We start from the raw sequence: 16,091 nt of genomic DNA, 5'->3' as shown, positions 1-16,091 counted from the left end.
CTGTGCTTCAATTTTTACTCCGTTCCTGACTGCCGCAAAGAAGCCTGTTCAGCTCCCTCCATCTTTGCTTTGGGTCGCAGAAAACCTACCAGCTGACCCATTGCGCCCCCAAAAGGAAGCCGATCTCCTTTTGCAGAATGGGGTCCTCAGGGCCTCTCTTTTAACTCCCTCCAAATCCCAGTCCTCCGAGGACAGAAGTCTCCAGACCTGACAACTTTAAGACTTGTGGACTTTAATAGAGCTGGCTGGGGGATTCTGGGAGTTGAAGTCCACAGGTCTTGAAGCTGCCCAGTTTGGAGACCCCCGTCCAAGGGGATCACGGCAAAGAAATGGAAGGATTGGGAAGGGACCCTCGGGAAGAATGCAAGCACGGCCAGCTTGTCTCTAAATTTAAAGCATGTGTATTTGCCCAGCAAAATATACACCCCCTCTCCCAGTCTTAAGAGCACCAACCATCCGGGGGCAAACAAAAAAGGGGGTGCAGAGGAGGGGGGGGACAGTTGTGTGGCCCGACTCAAGTCCACCTCTTGCCTTTTTTTTCTTTTTCTTTTTGCGTCAATGCAAGGGTCTTCTTGGACAGTTGTGCCCCGCCAGGCAGCTGCCGAAAGGGAGGAGCATCAAGGCCGGCGGGTACTGGGGTGAGTGGGAAGGGGACCCCTCCCGTCGCTCTGCAGGGCTCCCCCCTCCTCGGTCCCATCACCAACAGAGCTCCTTAAGGCGCGACGGGCTGGATGGGGAGCAGGCTGCCGAATTTGAAGTGCTGAATGACGGGGAACTTCTCCAGGCACTAGAAAAGGGGAGGGGGGGGGAAACAGAAGAGGGACAGAAGTTTGACATCGGCGTCCATCATGGACTGGACTCACCAGGCAAAGGTAGTCCTCGACTTAACGACCGCGACTGAGGCCAGAATTTCCAACTATCCCATTCCGTGAAAGGTCCAGGGAGGCTGACCAATACCAGGTCCTCACATTGGTGGACTGCCTAACACCTTCGTAGAGCCTCAAGTCCAGGCAGATGTTTGATCCAGAACTACGACAGGTGCAGTCCCCCCCCCTCCTCTGCCTTTCCTCACCTCAGCTTTGTACATCCGGACGAGCCCCTGGTTGACTTTGGACCACGAAGGGACAGCGCTGATGTTCCACAGCTGGTTGGAGTGCTCAGGAAAGGGCCCTGTCTTCATCTGGAAGGCAAAAGGAACCAGGGTTCACTTCCAGGCACATCCCCCACAACAAAGTGGAGACCAAAGTGGTCTAAAAAACCCCCCCACACGGTCCCTGTGGGAAGTTCCTCTCGACTTTTCTTTTGCACATCTGGGGGTGAGAACGTTAAAATCCTGGATGGTATTTTTCCCGTTTGCTGCTATGGCTGCCGGCCGTTGGTTCAGGGCGGCTTCTCTGGAAGCACTGAGAAAAACCGTTGGGAGAAACAGAGAGCCTGAAATTTGGGACACAACTCCAGGTAGTCCTTCGACTTACGACAGTTCATTTAGTGATTGTTACAGCACAGAAAAAAGCGACTTATGACTGTTTTTCCCAGTTACGACCTTTGCAGCATCTGATCAAAATGGCCACTGCTTCGTACTTACGACCATTCCAAGCTCACACAATCCCCTTTTGCGACCGTCTGACAAGCAAAGTCAATGGGGAAGACAGGTTCACTTAAGAACTGGGTTAACTGCACGATGCAGATGCCAGAAGTTGGAAGTAAAGACTGGAAACTGGTGAAAAGCATGGACAGGTGAGCCCCAAGGATGCTGCAAATAGCTGACCTGCGAGCCACAGGCCAAGCACCCAAAATGCTACTTTCAAAGTTATGACGGCTGCACACCCGCACGCGCACACCCACGGACTCTAGAAAGAGGGTAGGGAAGAGCCAAAAAGATGGTAAGGCACTTGGAGGCTAAATCATACAATGATTTCAGGGAAGCAGGTATGTCTAGCTTAGTGAAGAGAAGGACCAGGGATGACATGATAGCAGTCTTCCAATACTTGGAGGGCTGCCATGAAGAAGAGGAGGGGGCGGCACAACCTATTTCTCCAAAGCGCCTGAAGGCAGGACAAGAAGCAACGGATGGAAACTAATCAAGGAGAGAAGCAACCTGGAACTAAGGAGAAACTTCCTGACAGTGAGACTAATAAATCAGCGGAATGGTTCGCCTTCAGAAGTTGTGGGTGCTTCAACACTGAAAGTTTTTAAGAAGAAATTGGACAACCATTTGTCTGGAGTGGTTTAGGGTCTCCTGCTAGAACAGGGGGCTAGACTAGAAGACCTTCAAGGTCTCTTCCAACCCTGTGATTCTCTTATTTATTTCCTGCCTGACGATCTGCGCCTAGCCCAACCTTGCCCAAGAGGCCAAAAGACCGGTTCTGCTGGCTGCCTGGGCATCGGAGCGTTTCGGAAAGCTGAGGCGCCCGGTTGAAGCGCTCTGATTTCTGCAGCAATCTACAGTGGGGGGGGGGGAGGGAAGGACTCCCCCAGAAGGCTGCACCCCGACCTTTCCGACTCCAGCCTTGCTCCTCGTTGCCTGGAATCCTTTTGCAAGAAAGCGATTGGGATGAACTCCCAAGCGAAAGGGGCAGGGCTGGCGGGGAGGCGGAAAAAGCAGCCGAGTTACTTTTCCTGGACACGATTCTGGGGCACACCCTTCAGAAGAAAGCTGGCTCTGTCTGGGGGGGGGGGGGAGAGAGAGAGAGAGAGAGAGAGAGAGGGAGGGAGGAGGAGGAGAAGCCTGGGAGGGAATGCAACTCAACTTGCCGAGAGGGAAGTTTCCATGACATCATCCACCACAGAGCTGCAGCGCCAGCTGAAAAGCAAGCCTGGGAAGAAGTCAACAGCCCTTGCAGGATGCGGATTTTAAAATAACTCACTTCCTCCCCCTCCTCCTCCTCCTCCTCCTCTCTCCAGACCTAAAGCACACAGAATATTCAGACTGCAACCCCCCAGCATCAAAAACAAAGAGGGGTTGAGAGGAGGAGGAGGGGGAGAGGAGGGGGGAATTAAAATGGATGGTGGAAAGGGGGGGGGGAATTGCATTTTAAATGCACCGAAAATCACTACACTCAGCCCAAAGGTATTTTGGGGAAGAGACTGGCAACATGGTGGGGGGTGGAGGGGGGAGAAAATAGGTGATCAGCCCCCTCCCCCTCCCCTGGTGGTCAGCCCCCTTTCTCCACCCTTTATAACAAGGCCTGGATTTCATTTCTACCCCCAACAGCTGCAAAAAATTCCCCATCCTCAAGAGCAAAGAAAAGGACGACGGTTCCTTGCTAAACCAACAAGGGTTGAGGGTCTGGAGCAGAAGTACAAATTTGGGGTGGGGGGGAAAAGAGGGGAAAAAAACCAGATTGGGTTCCCCGTCCACCCCCCCCTCCGTCTTTGGGCAATCAGCTGATGCAAACCTAAAGGGGTTATCAGATTCTTTGCAGAATTTCTTTGGCTCAGCTGCCGAAAGGAACCGAGGAAAAGCATCACCCCAAAACACAGGGGGGGAAAAAGCCAGAAGGACAGGGGTGGGGCAAGGAATAGACACAAAATGTGGTTTTGGGGGGGGGCGAGGAATCTGCCACACCTGCTTTTCAAGCTCCTAGTCCTCAAGGGCTCCAGCAGGGGTGGGAAAAATGCAGTTTGTGAGCTAGAGGTTGGCCTTTATACAGGTAAGGAGCCCCACAACGGAGCCCAGGATTTCTGTTGCTAAGTGAGACATTTGTTAAGTGAGTTTTATCCCATTTTTTACCTCCTTTCTTGCCACAGCTGTTGTTAAATAGTAACACGGTTGGTGTTGTGAATCCGGCTTCCCCATTGGCTTTGCTGGTCAGGTTGCAAAAGGGGATCGGGTGACCCAGGACTCTGCGACCATCACAAATATGAATCAGTTGCCAAGCATCTGAATTTTGATCATGTGATCACAGAGATGCTGCAATGGTCATAAGTGTGATGGGACCTCGGAGGTCTTCTAGTCCAACCCCCTGCTCAGGCAGGAGACCCTATATCAGACAAATGGCTGTCCAGTCTCCCGTGTTGGAGCACTCATAACTTCTGGAGGCAAGTCGTTCCACATCCTATTTCCAATCTGCGAACAGGGGAGCAGTTACCTCTGAGAGAGAAGGCAAAAGGCTGGAGGATTTCCAGGGCCTTAATCGAAGGACGGGGACTGAAGCCGGGGCAATGGGGGGGGAAGCGAGGCCCCAATTTGAAAAAAGCCCGAGGCAGCATGAGCTGCAGAGGCCTCTTCGTCATGCCCAGCCAGATCCTCGAAAGGGAATTAAGCGTGACTCATCCAGGCTGCCAAAGGCCCACAAAGGTGGTTAGCTGCATTTAAGTTCTTCCCAAGAAGCATCGGAGACTTCAGCTCACGTGAGGCTCCTCCAGAGCGAACCCCTGGGCTGTTGGATCGATTGATTTTTATTTATTTATTAGGCTGCTATCCCTCCTTTAGAGGTGGCCCTCTACGACCACAAGCGAACCCAAAATTTCTGTTGTTAAGACACACACACACCACTGACTCTGCTTGCCACGAGCTGGCTGGGATGGTTGCGAATGGCGATCACACAGGACCCTGGGATGCTTTTATTTTATTTTGCTTCGAAAAAAGGTTGCAAATCACTTTTTTCCCCTTTCCTCTTTCCTTCTCCTCTCCTATTTCCTTACCATCTTCCTTTGCATTTGAGAATTACAGAATAACAGAGTTGGAAGGGACCTTGGAGGTCTTCTAGTCCAGCCCCCTGCTCGAGCAGGAGACCCTATACCATTCCAGACAAGTGGCTGTCCAGTCTCTTCTTAAAAACCTCCAGTGATGGAGCACCCACAACAGCTGTTCCATTCACTGTCAGGAAATTCGATCTTGTTTTCCTTCCTTCCTTCCTTCCTTCCTTCCTTCCTTCCTTCCTTCCTTCCCCATCTTTATTTTTACAAGTAACTCAAGGCGGCGGTACATTGCATTTTATATGATGATCAACTTCAATAAAAATTATGTATTTTTGAAAAAAGAAACGAGACAGAAAAACGTTCAAAAACTGATCAGCGCTTGCAGAAAAGGGATCTGTGACCCAGACAAGGAAAGCCTCTTGCCTGCCCCTTCACGGCCAGGCGCCCACAATGTCGCTGTCGCTTGGGGCAGATGGTGGTTTGTGTTTGTCTTCCAAAGAGATGACCTTTTCGCGCAGCCTCGGTTACGAAACCAGAGTTTGGCACCCTGAGACTCCACTCCGCCCAGGCAGGTGGGCATCACCGAGGTGCCAAACGGACATCTGCTGGAGAGGGAAGACCGGGGACGGACGAAGTGGTGGAGTGTTGGGAAAAAGAAAAAAAAGAAGCAGAGAGAGGCAGGAAAAAAGAGAGAGAGGAAGAAAAGAGCTGCAGCTGGTTCCAGCCACAAGAAAAAAAGAACAAGACAGGGAGAGAGAATGGTGGAGAAAGAAAGAGAGAGAAAGAAACAGAGAGAGAAAGAAACAGAGAAACAGAAAGAGAGAGAGAAAGAGAGTCCTGCAGTGACCCCAAGGGAACGGAATGAGTCAGGCTAACCATATTGAGCAGGAAATTACTCACAGACGCTGCGTTCCTGCCTCTGTGTTCCCAAGAGAATCGGCCTTTTGTAAATGGTTCCTCTGTCAGTTGAAAAAAAAAACTGGTGGAGAGGAGATGGAAAAGGGGAGGGTGGAAGGCAGCTGAGCCCAGCACCTTCCTGTCCGTGGCTTCCCTTCCAGGCAGGAAGGGCTTAGCATTCCTGCCTTTTTTTCCCCCCAAGCCCCAAACCTGCAAAGCAAAGCTTTAAAAAACCTTTTATTTTACCTCTACACCCCCTTCTCAGCCCCCACCCCGCCCCAGCTCCTTTATTTAAATTATTAAATTACTCCGTTATTCCCAAAACTTTCTCAAATTTAGAAGCCGGATTTATTTATCCATTTGTAAAAATTCATTAGTCGCCCATCCTTACGGCAAGATTAAAAGTGGGGCAAGAGGGCAGGGAGCCCGGGTGGGGTAGGGGTCGAGAAGGGGGTGTAGAGGGAAAAAACAACAACTAATAAAACATTTTAAAAAGCTTTGCACTGCATGTTTGGGACTTGGGGGAGAAAAAAAGGCAGGAATGCTAAACGCTTCCTGGTTTTCTCCAGGCGTGGAATTTGTGAGTGGGAAGGCAATAGTTTTCTGGCCTGTTCACTGACACCCCCCCACGCCACACCCCACCCAGGGGTGGTGGGGGAGCCCTGCTTTGGAAATGAGGCCGGGGGGGGGGAACCCCACAAGAGACAGGGAGATGCTCTTGCTGAACAAAGGAACAAAGCCGTGGGCGGGAAGGAAGGAGAGCTGCCTGGGAACCGAAAGACTACGCTGGGTGGGGGGAAGAGAAGGGAGGCTGTGCGCGGACTGTGGTGCCCCCAACGTAGGCTGAATGTTGTCCCTCTTTCAGGGATCTCCAAAGAGCAAAGGTGCTCCTGTCAGAAGGTCGCAAAAGGGGATCACGTGACCCCAGGATGCTGCAACCGTCCTAAACCTGAGCCAGTTGCCAAGAGTCCGGATTTTGACCACAGGACCCTGAGGATGCCGCAACAGTTGTGTGAAAAATGGTCACAGGTCACTTTGTACGTTTGTAACTTTGAACAGTCGCCAAACAAACCCTTGTAAGTCAAGCCCACCTTTCTTAGACAAAGCAGACCAGGCCAAACCGAACCCGGCTTAGAAGCAGAAGTGGGGCTCCTGCAGTCCAACCTTTTTCATAAAATCGAGAAATCGCCGGTCACCAGGTGGAGCTGCAAGAACACAACTGGAGTCCAGTTCACAAATTCTCCCAGTCAAGGCATAAGGAAAACCTACCAGGAGTTTCTGCTGCAAACATCGGGCCTCCTTCCAGAATACAAAACGACCACGAAGAGTCCTTGACGTATAACCACTTGTTTAGTAACCATTCAAAGTCATGACAGCGTTGAAAGAAGTGACTTAGTCCCGTTTCTCACGTTTGCAAGCGTTGCTGCATCCCCAGGGTCACGTGATCAAAATTCAGACCCTTAGCAACTGACTCATATTTATGACAGTCGCTGTGTCCCGGGGTCACAAGATTCCCTTTTGCGATCTTCTGACGAGCAAAGTCAGTGGGGAAGTCACTTAACAGCTGTGCGACTAACGTAACGAATGCAGGGATTTGCTCAACAACTGAGGCAAGGAAGGTCATAAAATGGGGCCAAACTTACTTCGTTATCTCGCTTAGCAACAGAAACGTTGGGGTCGTAGACTGAGGACCTGCCTCTGCATCGCCAAAGTTTGGCTAAAGCAGGGGTAGGCAACCTTGGCTCTTTTATGACTGGTGGACTTCAACTCCCAGAATTCCTGAGCCAGCCATGCTGAAGGGAAAGGGAGAGCTTTCCAAGCTGAGCCATGCTGGCTGAGGAATTCTGGGAGTTGGAGTCCACAGGTCATAAAAGGGCCAAGGTTGACCACCCCTGGGCTAAAGGGAATGGGAAGCCAGGCAGAATTCCAGTCTCACCTCAGTGATGAACCGGATACATTCCAGGAACATGTAGTCCTTGTGCTGCTCGTTCACCACCTTCTCGTCCACAAAGTGACGCGGCTCCAGGTTGGGGTGATCTAAAAACAGGATCTTTTCAGAGGGGCTGGAAGTGAAACCCTGGAGGAGGTTTGCTGCATGGAAGTGGAGAGCGGAAAAGAGAAAGAGAGAAGCAGAGGAAGAGAAAAGGAGAAAGGGGGGAAAGCAAGAGCGCAACAGAGGCAAAGGAAGAAGGAAAGAGAAAGAGAGGAGGCAGAGAGAGGAAGAGAAAAAGGGAGGGGGGGAGGACATGCCTGCTTACCAATCAACTGGGAACTTCCCCAAATGAAGGGGAGGAACTGAAAGTCGTCGAGACCCCAGACCCCCTGACTGCCAGCTGGCTCCATCCGATAGGTTTTCTGGAGTTTCCGCATGACTTCCAAGTACCTGAAACCAAATAAACTTGGATGGGCCGTGACTGTGCGGCAGCTCAGCCTTTTATTATCCCGGTCTGCTGCTGATGCCCGACAGAGCCACAAAACAAACCTCCACATGGGAAAAGCCCCCCCCCCATTGGGAGGAATAATGGAGTGACCAGAAGATGAAGCAGAGGGAGAATCTGGGCAGGATTTGGGATCTCGGTCAAAGCCGTAACGTGGGCAGAACCTGGGGGCTGGACTAGAAGACCTCCAAGGCCCCTTAAAACCCTATTATTCTATGTCCTCTGTTCCCTCTTCAGGTTCTGGCCTCCTCACTTTCCCAGGAAGCAGATCTCCTGCCTCTCCCCTTGCACAAGGGCCCAAGAGGGAGGGTGCAGAAGGAAAACAGCATCAGCTCTCTGAGAACTTGTTCCAAAGTGGTGCTGTCAACCTCGGCGGCTTGAAGAGGCCTGGACTTTACCTGTTGAACACTTTGAAGACGATGGCCAGCTGGTCGTCCACCCGGAGGACGCCGATTTTACAGAGGCAGCAAAGGAAGGCAGCAAAGGCCGCTTCGTGGCCTGTGGGGAGAAAGGAGACGCTCAGGATGACGAATGAAGAGACAGTTTGGTTAAGGCTAGAAACCAGGAGGCAGTGAGTTCTAGTTCGGCTTTAGTCATAAAAGCTGGCTGGGTGACTTTGGGCCAGCTCCTCTCTCAGCTGAACCCACCTCACAGGGCTGGTGTGGGGAAAAGAGGAAGAGGAAGGAGTATTAGGTATATGTCCACCACCTTGAGTTATTTGGAGAAATAATAAAAGTGAGATTGGAATAAATAATTTAAAAAAATAAATAAAGTCGCTCTTGTCTGAGTTCTACTGAGAACTCAGCCACCTCAGCCAGGTGAGGCTCAGGTGAGGTTGGAACCCTTTCAAAACTCATTATTTTGAGAATGTCTTAGAAAGGAGGCGCTTTGGGCATTTCCGCTTTCCCCCAGGAATTCCGTTCTCTGTCTGCATGAAAGTGACCACAGTGTGTTTCTCAATCTTCGCAACCTTAAGATGTGGGGACTCCAACTCCCAGAATTCCCCAGCCAGATCCTGTTTTATTGTATAATTCCATCCGTACTGAAGAGGGTTGGAAGTAACTTTTTTCATGTTGTTTTTGTTTGTTCGTTTTTCCTTTTGTATCTGTGTTCACTTTTTAAACTTTCCTTGTGTTCCCTTCGGGTTGTAATTTTGTATTTTAATTATTTACTTTTGAAAGTTAGTAACAAAGAATTAAAAAAAAAAAACAGTCATTCCAAAGATTTAAGGAGCCTCTGCATGTGTGCAAAATACATGGAGCTAATCTGGGTCTGTCAACCTCAGAATCCAACTTAACATTTCCAGAAAACTCAAAAAATGCTTCACTCAGCGCGGTTAAACCTCGCTTTAGCTCTCTTGCTGTGATGTCACACGAAATGACAAGCCCACTTGTGGGTCAGGCTGGCTGGAAATGACGGGGACTGCAGTCTAAGGCAAGAGCTATGAAAAAAACATGGAGGGAAAAGTGAGTTTTGTGTGCGTGTGTGAGTGTGAATATCTCAGGTGGTTCCTGCTCCCTCCAAGCTAAATTGGCATTCAATTTTGAAGTAGGAGGAACAAAACAGGAATTGGAGCTAAAGGGTAACCAGGATGACAGTGCCGACTGGTGGCTGACTGTGGCTTTACTGCGGGTTCTCTGGCAGTCCTGCAGTCTTGAATTTTTCATGCATTTTTTTTTTAAAAAAGGATAAACTAGCTTTCCAAAAGTTCCTTCTTGGACTCAGCAGCAGCTTAGAAGATGGGCAGCTATATAAATGCTTTAAATGGATAAATACCTGTGCCATAGTCAATGCGAGTTGAGTTGCCAACGGACTCTTTCAAATACACAGCCACCTCGGGCACGGCTTCAGCTTGCTGTTTGGGGATGACAGTTGCCACCAGGGACTCTGCCCCCTAGGGTGCAGCCATAATCAAGCCATTAGAGACCCCATCGTTGCAATCCCAGCCAAAGAATAAATCTACAAGCCGAGCAGTTCCCCCTATCCAGCTATTATCATTCACAGCAGCCAACCCCAAGCAAACTACGGAGGTGTGGACTTCAGCCCCCCCCTCCCCCAGCATTGCCTCTTGTGGCACCTGGCTGTAGCTAAGGATTCTGGGGAATGGAGGCTGGGCAAGGGATCGTGTGGCTGGCTGAGGAATTCTGGGAATTGAAGTCCACAAGTCTTAAAGTTGCCACATTTGTTCTAAGAGAAGGTCAGCTGGCCGCGAGATTGAAAATCCAGGTTTATAAGCTCACGCAACAACAAATCAGATTTTTAAAAAAATATCTTTGTTTTTGCACTTGAGCCCCTGAGCAAGTGGCCTTTGTAGTGTCCTTTACAACTCTGGGAGTCTCTTTGGCCTAAACTGACCGGCAAAGACAGGTTTACGTCTGACCCTCTCTCCAGGGGACTCTCTCCCCTCTCTCTTTCAGCTCCCCTCCAGCCTACCTGGTCCACTTTCGCATACCACGTCCGGAAAGCTTTGTTCCCAAAGCGAGACGGCTGATCCACGGGGGGCGTCTCGTCGATCCACTGATCCAGCGTGTTGAGGAGCGTGACCAGCTTTTCGATGGGCTGTCGGGGAGAAAGTACAGCCGTCGTATCGGCACACACACTGTTTTGCCACGTTTACCACTTTATAAGATGCTAGAGAGGCCACCCGTGGAATGCTGTGGGCAATGCTGGTCACGACACACACCCACACAAAAAAAGATGCGGGCCCTAGCCCTCAGAGCCCAAACACACAATCAGTTTCTGAACCGTCTCCCGTTTCAATCGGTTCAAAAGCCCCTTTCGCTGAAGGCCTGTGGCTGCCTCGGTGTCCCCAGCCTACGGGAAGGGTATGGTTTTCACCAGCCTCCCCAGGAACAGGGTAGCCCAGATGCCTGTGATCTCTCCTTAATCAATTTTTGCTGTGGTTGGATTAGCAGCCAAGATTGGTTTGCCTGCTGATCCGCTGCCTGGTCTGCCTGCAGCTGAGATCCTTGCCGTTTTTCAAATCTCTCTTTCAAGCAAGGAAAGGAAGGGGAAGTAGAAATCCCTCTCTCCTCCTCCTCCTTCTCCTCCTCCTCCTCTCTCTCTCTCTCTCTCTCTCTCTCTCTCTCTCTCTCTCTCTCTCCAAAGAAAGGAAGAAAGGGGAGCCCATTTGGTCTGGTGGTGAAGATATTAGGTTAGAAACCAAGAAGCTGGGAGTTCCAGTCCTGCCTTAGGTATGAAATCCTCCCTTGTAGGGAGCATTGGAAACAATGATCGGGTGACCGTGGAGTCTCGGCTCCCAGATTTGGGATGCACTCTGTAAGTTAGCCCATTTGGGCTACCCTGATTCAAAAACTGTTGTCTTGCGATAAACCGTTTCACCCAACTGAAGGCTACAAACAGACAGGAGAACTTTAGTAATATTTAGATATAAGCGCTCTGATTTTTCTTCCTTCAAGAAATTTATTTCCAGTTTAGGTTGCAATGGGATAATCTGGAATGTTTCCACAAACTGGCTTGGTAGCTGGATTCACATGCTCTGCAATTTCCTATGAACTGCACTCAATCCCAAAGGCTAGCCTCTCCACGCTAAGAGAGGGCAAACCTGAGATTTTAGGAGACACATAATTTCTTCCAACCACATCAGGATAAATCTTAAATGTCCATCAAGATAAAAGCTTCCTAAGCACTGTGTGTTGCTTTTAATACAGATGTGCAAGACGGGGCTATTAGCTGCCTTTATAAATTATAAATGCACCATTATAAATGCATAATCCTACGTTTTTGTTTTGAACCTCTCCTTTTTTTTCCCCTCTCTAGAGCTGGTCAGTCTGAATATTTCATAAATGGCATATTTCTGGAAGCTGAACCATCAGGAACCAGAAATTGTTCTACGTTGGATCACTTCAACACCAAATACGATACCCATTTTTAATCCGAATTTGCAATTACATTCTGAATTAGGAAATAAAGTCATCTCCGTGTGAGGCATATGTAAGTTTTCTAAACAGATGACGGTCAAGCCAGATACACTGGAAGTGTTTGCCCAACTTGCTTAACCAGGAAAAGACGAGAGCACTTGAAAACAGCAGGCTAAACCTGATTAACTCCAATGTGGGGTTCTTTTCAGCTTTGTGTGCTGTAGGAACTGTGGGTGCTCCATCACTGGAGATTTTAAAAAACAGACTGAAGAACCATTTGACTGGAATGGTATAAGATTCCTACCATGAGCAGGAGGTTAGACTAGAAGACCTCCAAGGTTCCTTCCAGCCCTCTGTTTCTATGTTCAATCAGAGAGCAAAACACAGCCTACCTCCGAGACTTTATATTCACAGGTCAACTTCTTCCCCTTGATTCCTTCATTCAAGGTGAGAATGAAGCCCATGTAGTCAGCGTACGCCTGTTTAAAAACACACACATTCACAGAATGTAAGGACCAGCAGTACAGGCAGTCCTCGACTTACAACAGTTCATCCAGTGACCTTTCGAAGTTAACTACCGCACCGAAAAGAGTGACTGATGACCATTTTTCACACTTAGGATCCTTGCAGCTTCCCCCTGGTCATGTGATCAAAATTCACATCCTTGGCCATTGACTCCTATTTCTGACGGTTGCAGAGTCCCAGGGTCGTGCTTTTGCAATCTTCTGACAAGCAAAGTCAATGGGGAAGCCAGATTCACTTAACAACCGTGTCACTAACTTAACAACTGCAGTGATTCACTTAGCAACTGTGGCAAGAAAGGTCACAGAACGGGGCAAAACTCACTACTGCCTCTACTGCCCGAGCCAAAGAATGCCAAGCCAAGCTTTTCAACCGTACCTGGGACCGTTTCCACTTGGCCATGTCAGGAACCATGTTGATTTCCTTCTTAGGGATGATGAACTTTTGGGAGGGAGGGGGAGGCTGTGTCTCCTCAGAGGCCTCTGGAAGAAGAAAAAGCAGTCAGATTACAACAGATCTTTGAAAGGTTCAACTTCCTTCAGGGGAGGAAAATCTCTTCAGAAGGTTTTTAAATCCGTCTCTCAGTTGTGCCTGAGTGAGATGCAAGGGAAATACAGTCAAAAGGCAATAAATGCAGGAGATTAACTGTTATCACCCGGGAGTTAAAACCCTCAGGACCCTTGCTTTTAACTGTTCCCATGATTAAATCTGCAGGCAGGCAGAGATAAACGGTGTGGGTCCAGATGAAGTCAAGTGAACTTTTGAAAATAAGTGTTGCATTGCACTGAGGATATGTTTTAGGTTTCTTAAGGAGAGAAAACCCAATTAAATCACTGCAAGCCCCCAGTTTTGATAGCTCTAAAAGCATGAAGGAATGTGTACACAGGTAGTCCTCATCTTACAGCACTTCATTTAGTGACCGTTCAAAGTTACAACGGCACTGAAAAAAGGGACTTATGGCCGTTTTTCACACTTACAAGGGTCGCAGCATCCTCACAGTCATGCGATCAAAATTTGGACGCTTGGCAACTGACTCATATTTACGACCATTGCAATGTCCCAAGGTCACGTGATCCCCCTTTGCGACCTTCTGACAAGCAAAGTCAATGGGGAAGCCTGATTCACTTAACAACCATGTCACTAACTGAACAGCTGCAGTGATTCACTTAACAAATCTGGCAAGAAAGGCTGCAAAATGGGGCAAAGCTCACTTAACAAATTTCTCACTTAACAACATAAACGTTGGGCTCCGTTGTGGTCGTAAGTCGAGGACTGCCTGTATTACTGGTCACAGAGTATCAAAACAGACCAAAATAGAATATAACAATACGACACTCTAATACCCTACTTAATATAAGCAGTGATCAATACCAAATTAATTTAAGTAAGAATGTGATTAAGCAAAAAATGCTTCAGACTTTGTTTGTATGCAACCCAAAAGGTTTGATGTGAGAAACCCCTTTTTTTGCTTTTTTTTTTTTTTTTTAGGGATTAATGCAACACAGCCCTCGAGATTAAACAGCACGTCTCTCTCTCTCAAGGCAGCATTTAATGATTGGAGGTTTTAGAAATTTCCGGGTTAAAGCCACCAGCCGTTTGTTTGTACATGTGACACTCTATTTGTCTGTTTAAAAGGTTTCCTGTCAATTCAAGCAACTAAGAAATCAATTAAACCGCAGAGGTTTTCCAGAAAAGAAGGTTTTACGCTTCAAAGGGGTCCCAGCTCTGAAGAGTTACGCTTGGAAGTAGATTTCATAAATATGGAGGCCAAAAACTGCCCCAGCTGAGATACCCACAATTTTAGTTCAAGGGCAGGACAGCTGATTGGCTGCCAATTTATTCTTATCCCAAGAACTGACATGTTGGGAAGAAACTAGAAAAATAACTCTAGGAGATAAGAATTCAGGCCTCTTGGCCCCCTTACCTCCATCATCCCAAAACACATTCAAAATGTAGTCACTTGGCAACTGGCATGTATTTATGACTGTTGCATTGTCCCGGCCCCATCGGTCAATTGCAAAAGGCAGCTTTACTCGAAATAGCTGACATCCTGGGATGAGACCTATAACACTATAACATTAACAGCTAACCATCCCAGGTTGTTAGGAAGGATTCGATAGGTGGACAAAACATCCAAATCCTGAGTGAGCATCTGGCTGACGACGCAACAAACCACAAGCGACTGCCACACAACACCCCAGACTTCACCCCTGTTGATAAGAAAGACGGTACCTGGAGACAGAAAGAACTGGAGAAGATAACCAAACCCAAAGATCGGCAAATAGAAATAGAACGACTGTGGCAAAAGAAAGCAAAGGCAGGACCAATAAACGCCTTTGGTGCAATCCCAAAACAACTGAATCCCTACTTGAACACCACAAGCACTGATAAAATCCTCATCAGTCAATTGTAAAAGGCAGCATGATTTATAACAGTTTACATCCTACACTGTAACGCCATCAAACAGCATCTGTCTATTTTAGGTCCTTTGGAAGGACTCCATAGGTGGACAAAAATGCCAAATCTAGTCTGAACATCTGGCTGTGTGAAGAACCATAATAATAATTTATTATTTGAAAACCCGAATCCCATCGGCATTGACAAATTCACCCTTGGTCAATTGCAAAAGGCAGCTTTGCTGGGAACAGCTGACATTCTGCAATGATATCTGCAACACCATCAGACATCCACATCTGTCTAATCCAGTTGCTTACTAACAGGTGAATAAAATGGCAAATCCAGTCTGAACATCTGGCTGACTGTGCGACAAAACATAATAATGTATTATTTGGACATTTGACTTCTATCAGCATTGACCAAATCTCTGTCAGTTAATTGCAAAAGGCAGCTTTGCTTCGAACAGCTTACAGATAGTCCTCGAATTACAACAGCTCATTTAGTGACCAAAGTTACGAGGACACTGAAAAAAATGACCATTTTTCACACTTATAACCACTGCAGCACCCCCACGATCATGGCGATTGAAATTCAAATGCTTGGCAACTGACTCATATTTATGACGGTCGCATTGTCCCCTTTTGCGACCTTCTGACAAGCAAAGTCAACGGGGGAGTCGGATTCACTTAACAACCGAGTTACTAACTTAACAAATGTAGTGGTACACTTAGCAACCGTGGCAAGAAAAGTTTGTAAAACAGGGCAAAACTCACTTAACAAACGTCTCCCTTAAGAACAGAAAATTTGGGGCTCAGTTTTGGTCATAAGTCGAGGACTCCCTGTTACTGTAACACCTTCAAACATCCACATCTGCTTAGTAAGGGTAGATGGGTGAATAAAACGCCCAAACCAGTCTGAACATCTGGCTGAGTGTGCCAGCAACCCTAATTCCCAGCCTTGTTATTATGGGATGAGCCCTTCCAGGCCTGAGCCTCGCCCCCTCCCCACAGAAGAAGCAAAGCCCCCCCGAGATAAGACCCCCATGTTATTTTTCTCAAGGGGGCGTTTTCTCCTCCCTCAGAGGAGCAAAAGACCCCCGGAGGCCCCCTGGCGCACGCGGGAGAGCGTTACGACGACCCTGCGAGGTAGGCCGTTCTTCCTCTTGGAGGGGAGGCGGAGTCGCCTTCCCCCGCTCTGCCCCGCCGGGGGAGGGCAGGTTCTTCTCGGGGCTGGCCCTTACCCGGCTGCCGCTCGCTCTCGGCCATCTTCTCGGGACTGAGGAGAAACCGCCGCCGCCGCCGCCTTTCAACCC

At 48.5% G+C, this 16,091-nt stretch overlaps 1 protein-coding gene across 1 annotated transcript; it reads right to left on the bottom strand.

Annotated features, from left to right (window-relative positions):
* Positions 1 to 539: 539 nt before the first annotated feature.
* PTPA (protein phosphatase 2 phosphatase activator) lies at positions 540 to 16,078 on the bottom strand. The gene is made up of 10 exons (XM_015826110.1): positions 16,020 to 16,078; positions 12,761 to 12,864; positions 12,253 to 12,339; positions 10,413 to 10,538; positions 9,756 to 9,873; positions 8,378 to 8,477; positions 7,800 to 7,924; positions 7,478 to 7,578; positions 1,073 to 1,180; positions 540 to 787 (listed from the first exon to the last, which is right to left on the bottom strand). The coding sequence occupies exons 1-10, from the start codon at positions 16,042 to 16,044 to the stop codon at positions 713 to 715; spliced, it is 969 nt and encodes a 322-aa protein (XP_015681596.1). The 5' UTR covers positions 16,045 to 16,078; the 3' UTR covers positions 540 to 712.
* Between the last annotated feature and the right edge of the window lie 13 nt (positions 16,079 to 16,091).

This window comes from Protobothrops mucrosquamatus, unplaced genomic scaffold, assembly GCF_001527695.2.
Source record: "Protobothrops mucrosquamatus isolate PMUCROS unplaced genomic scaffold, P.Mucros_1.0 scaffold2962, whole genome shotgun sequence".
NCBI lineage: Eukaryota > Metazoa > Chordata > Lepidosauria > Squamata > Viperidae > Protobothrops > Protobothrops mucrosquamatus.
Note: the sequence above shows the minus strand (reverse complement) of the source record. Positions and strands in the feature narration are given on the sequence as shown.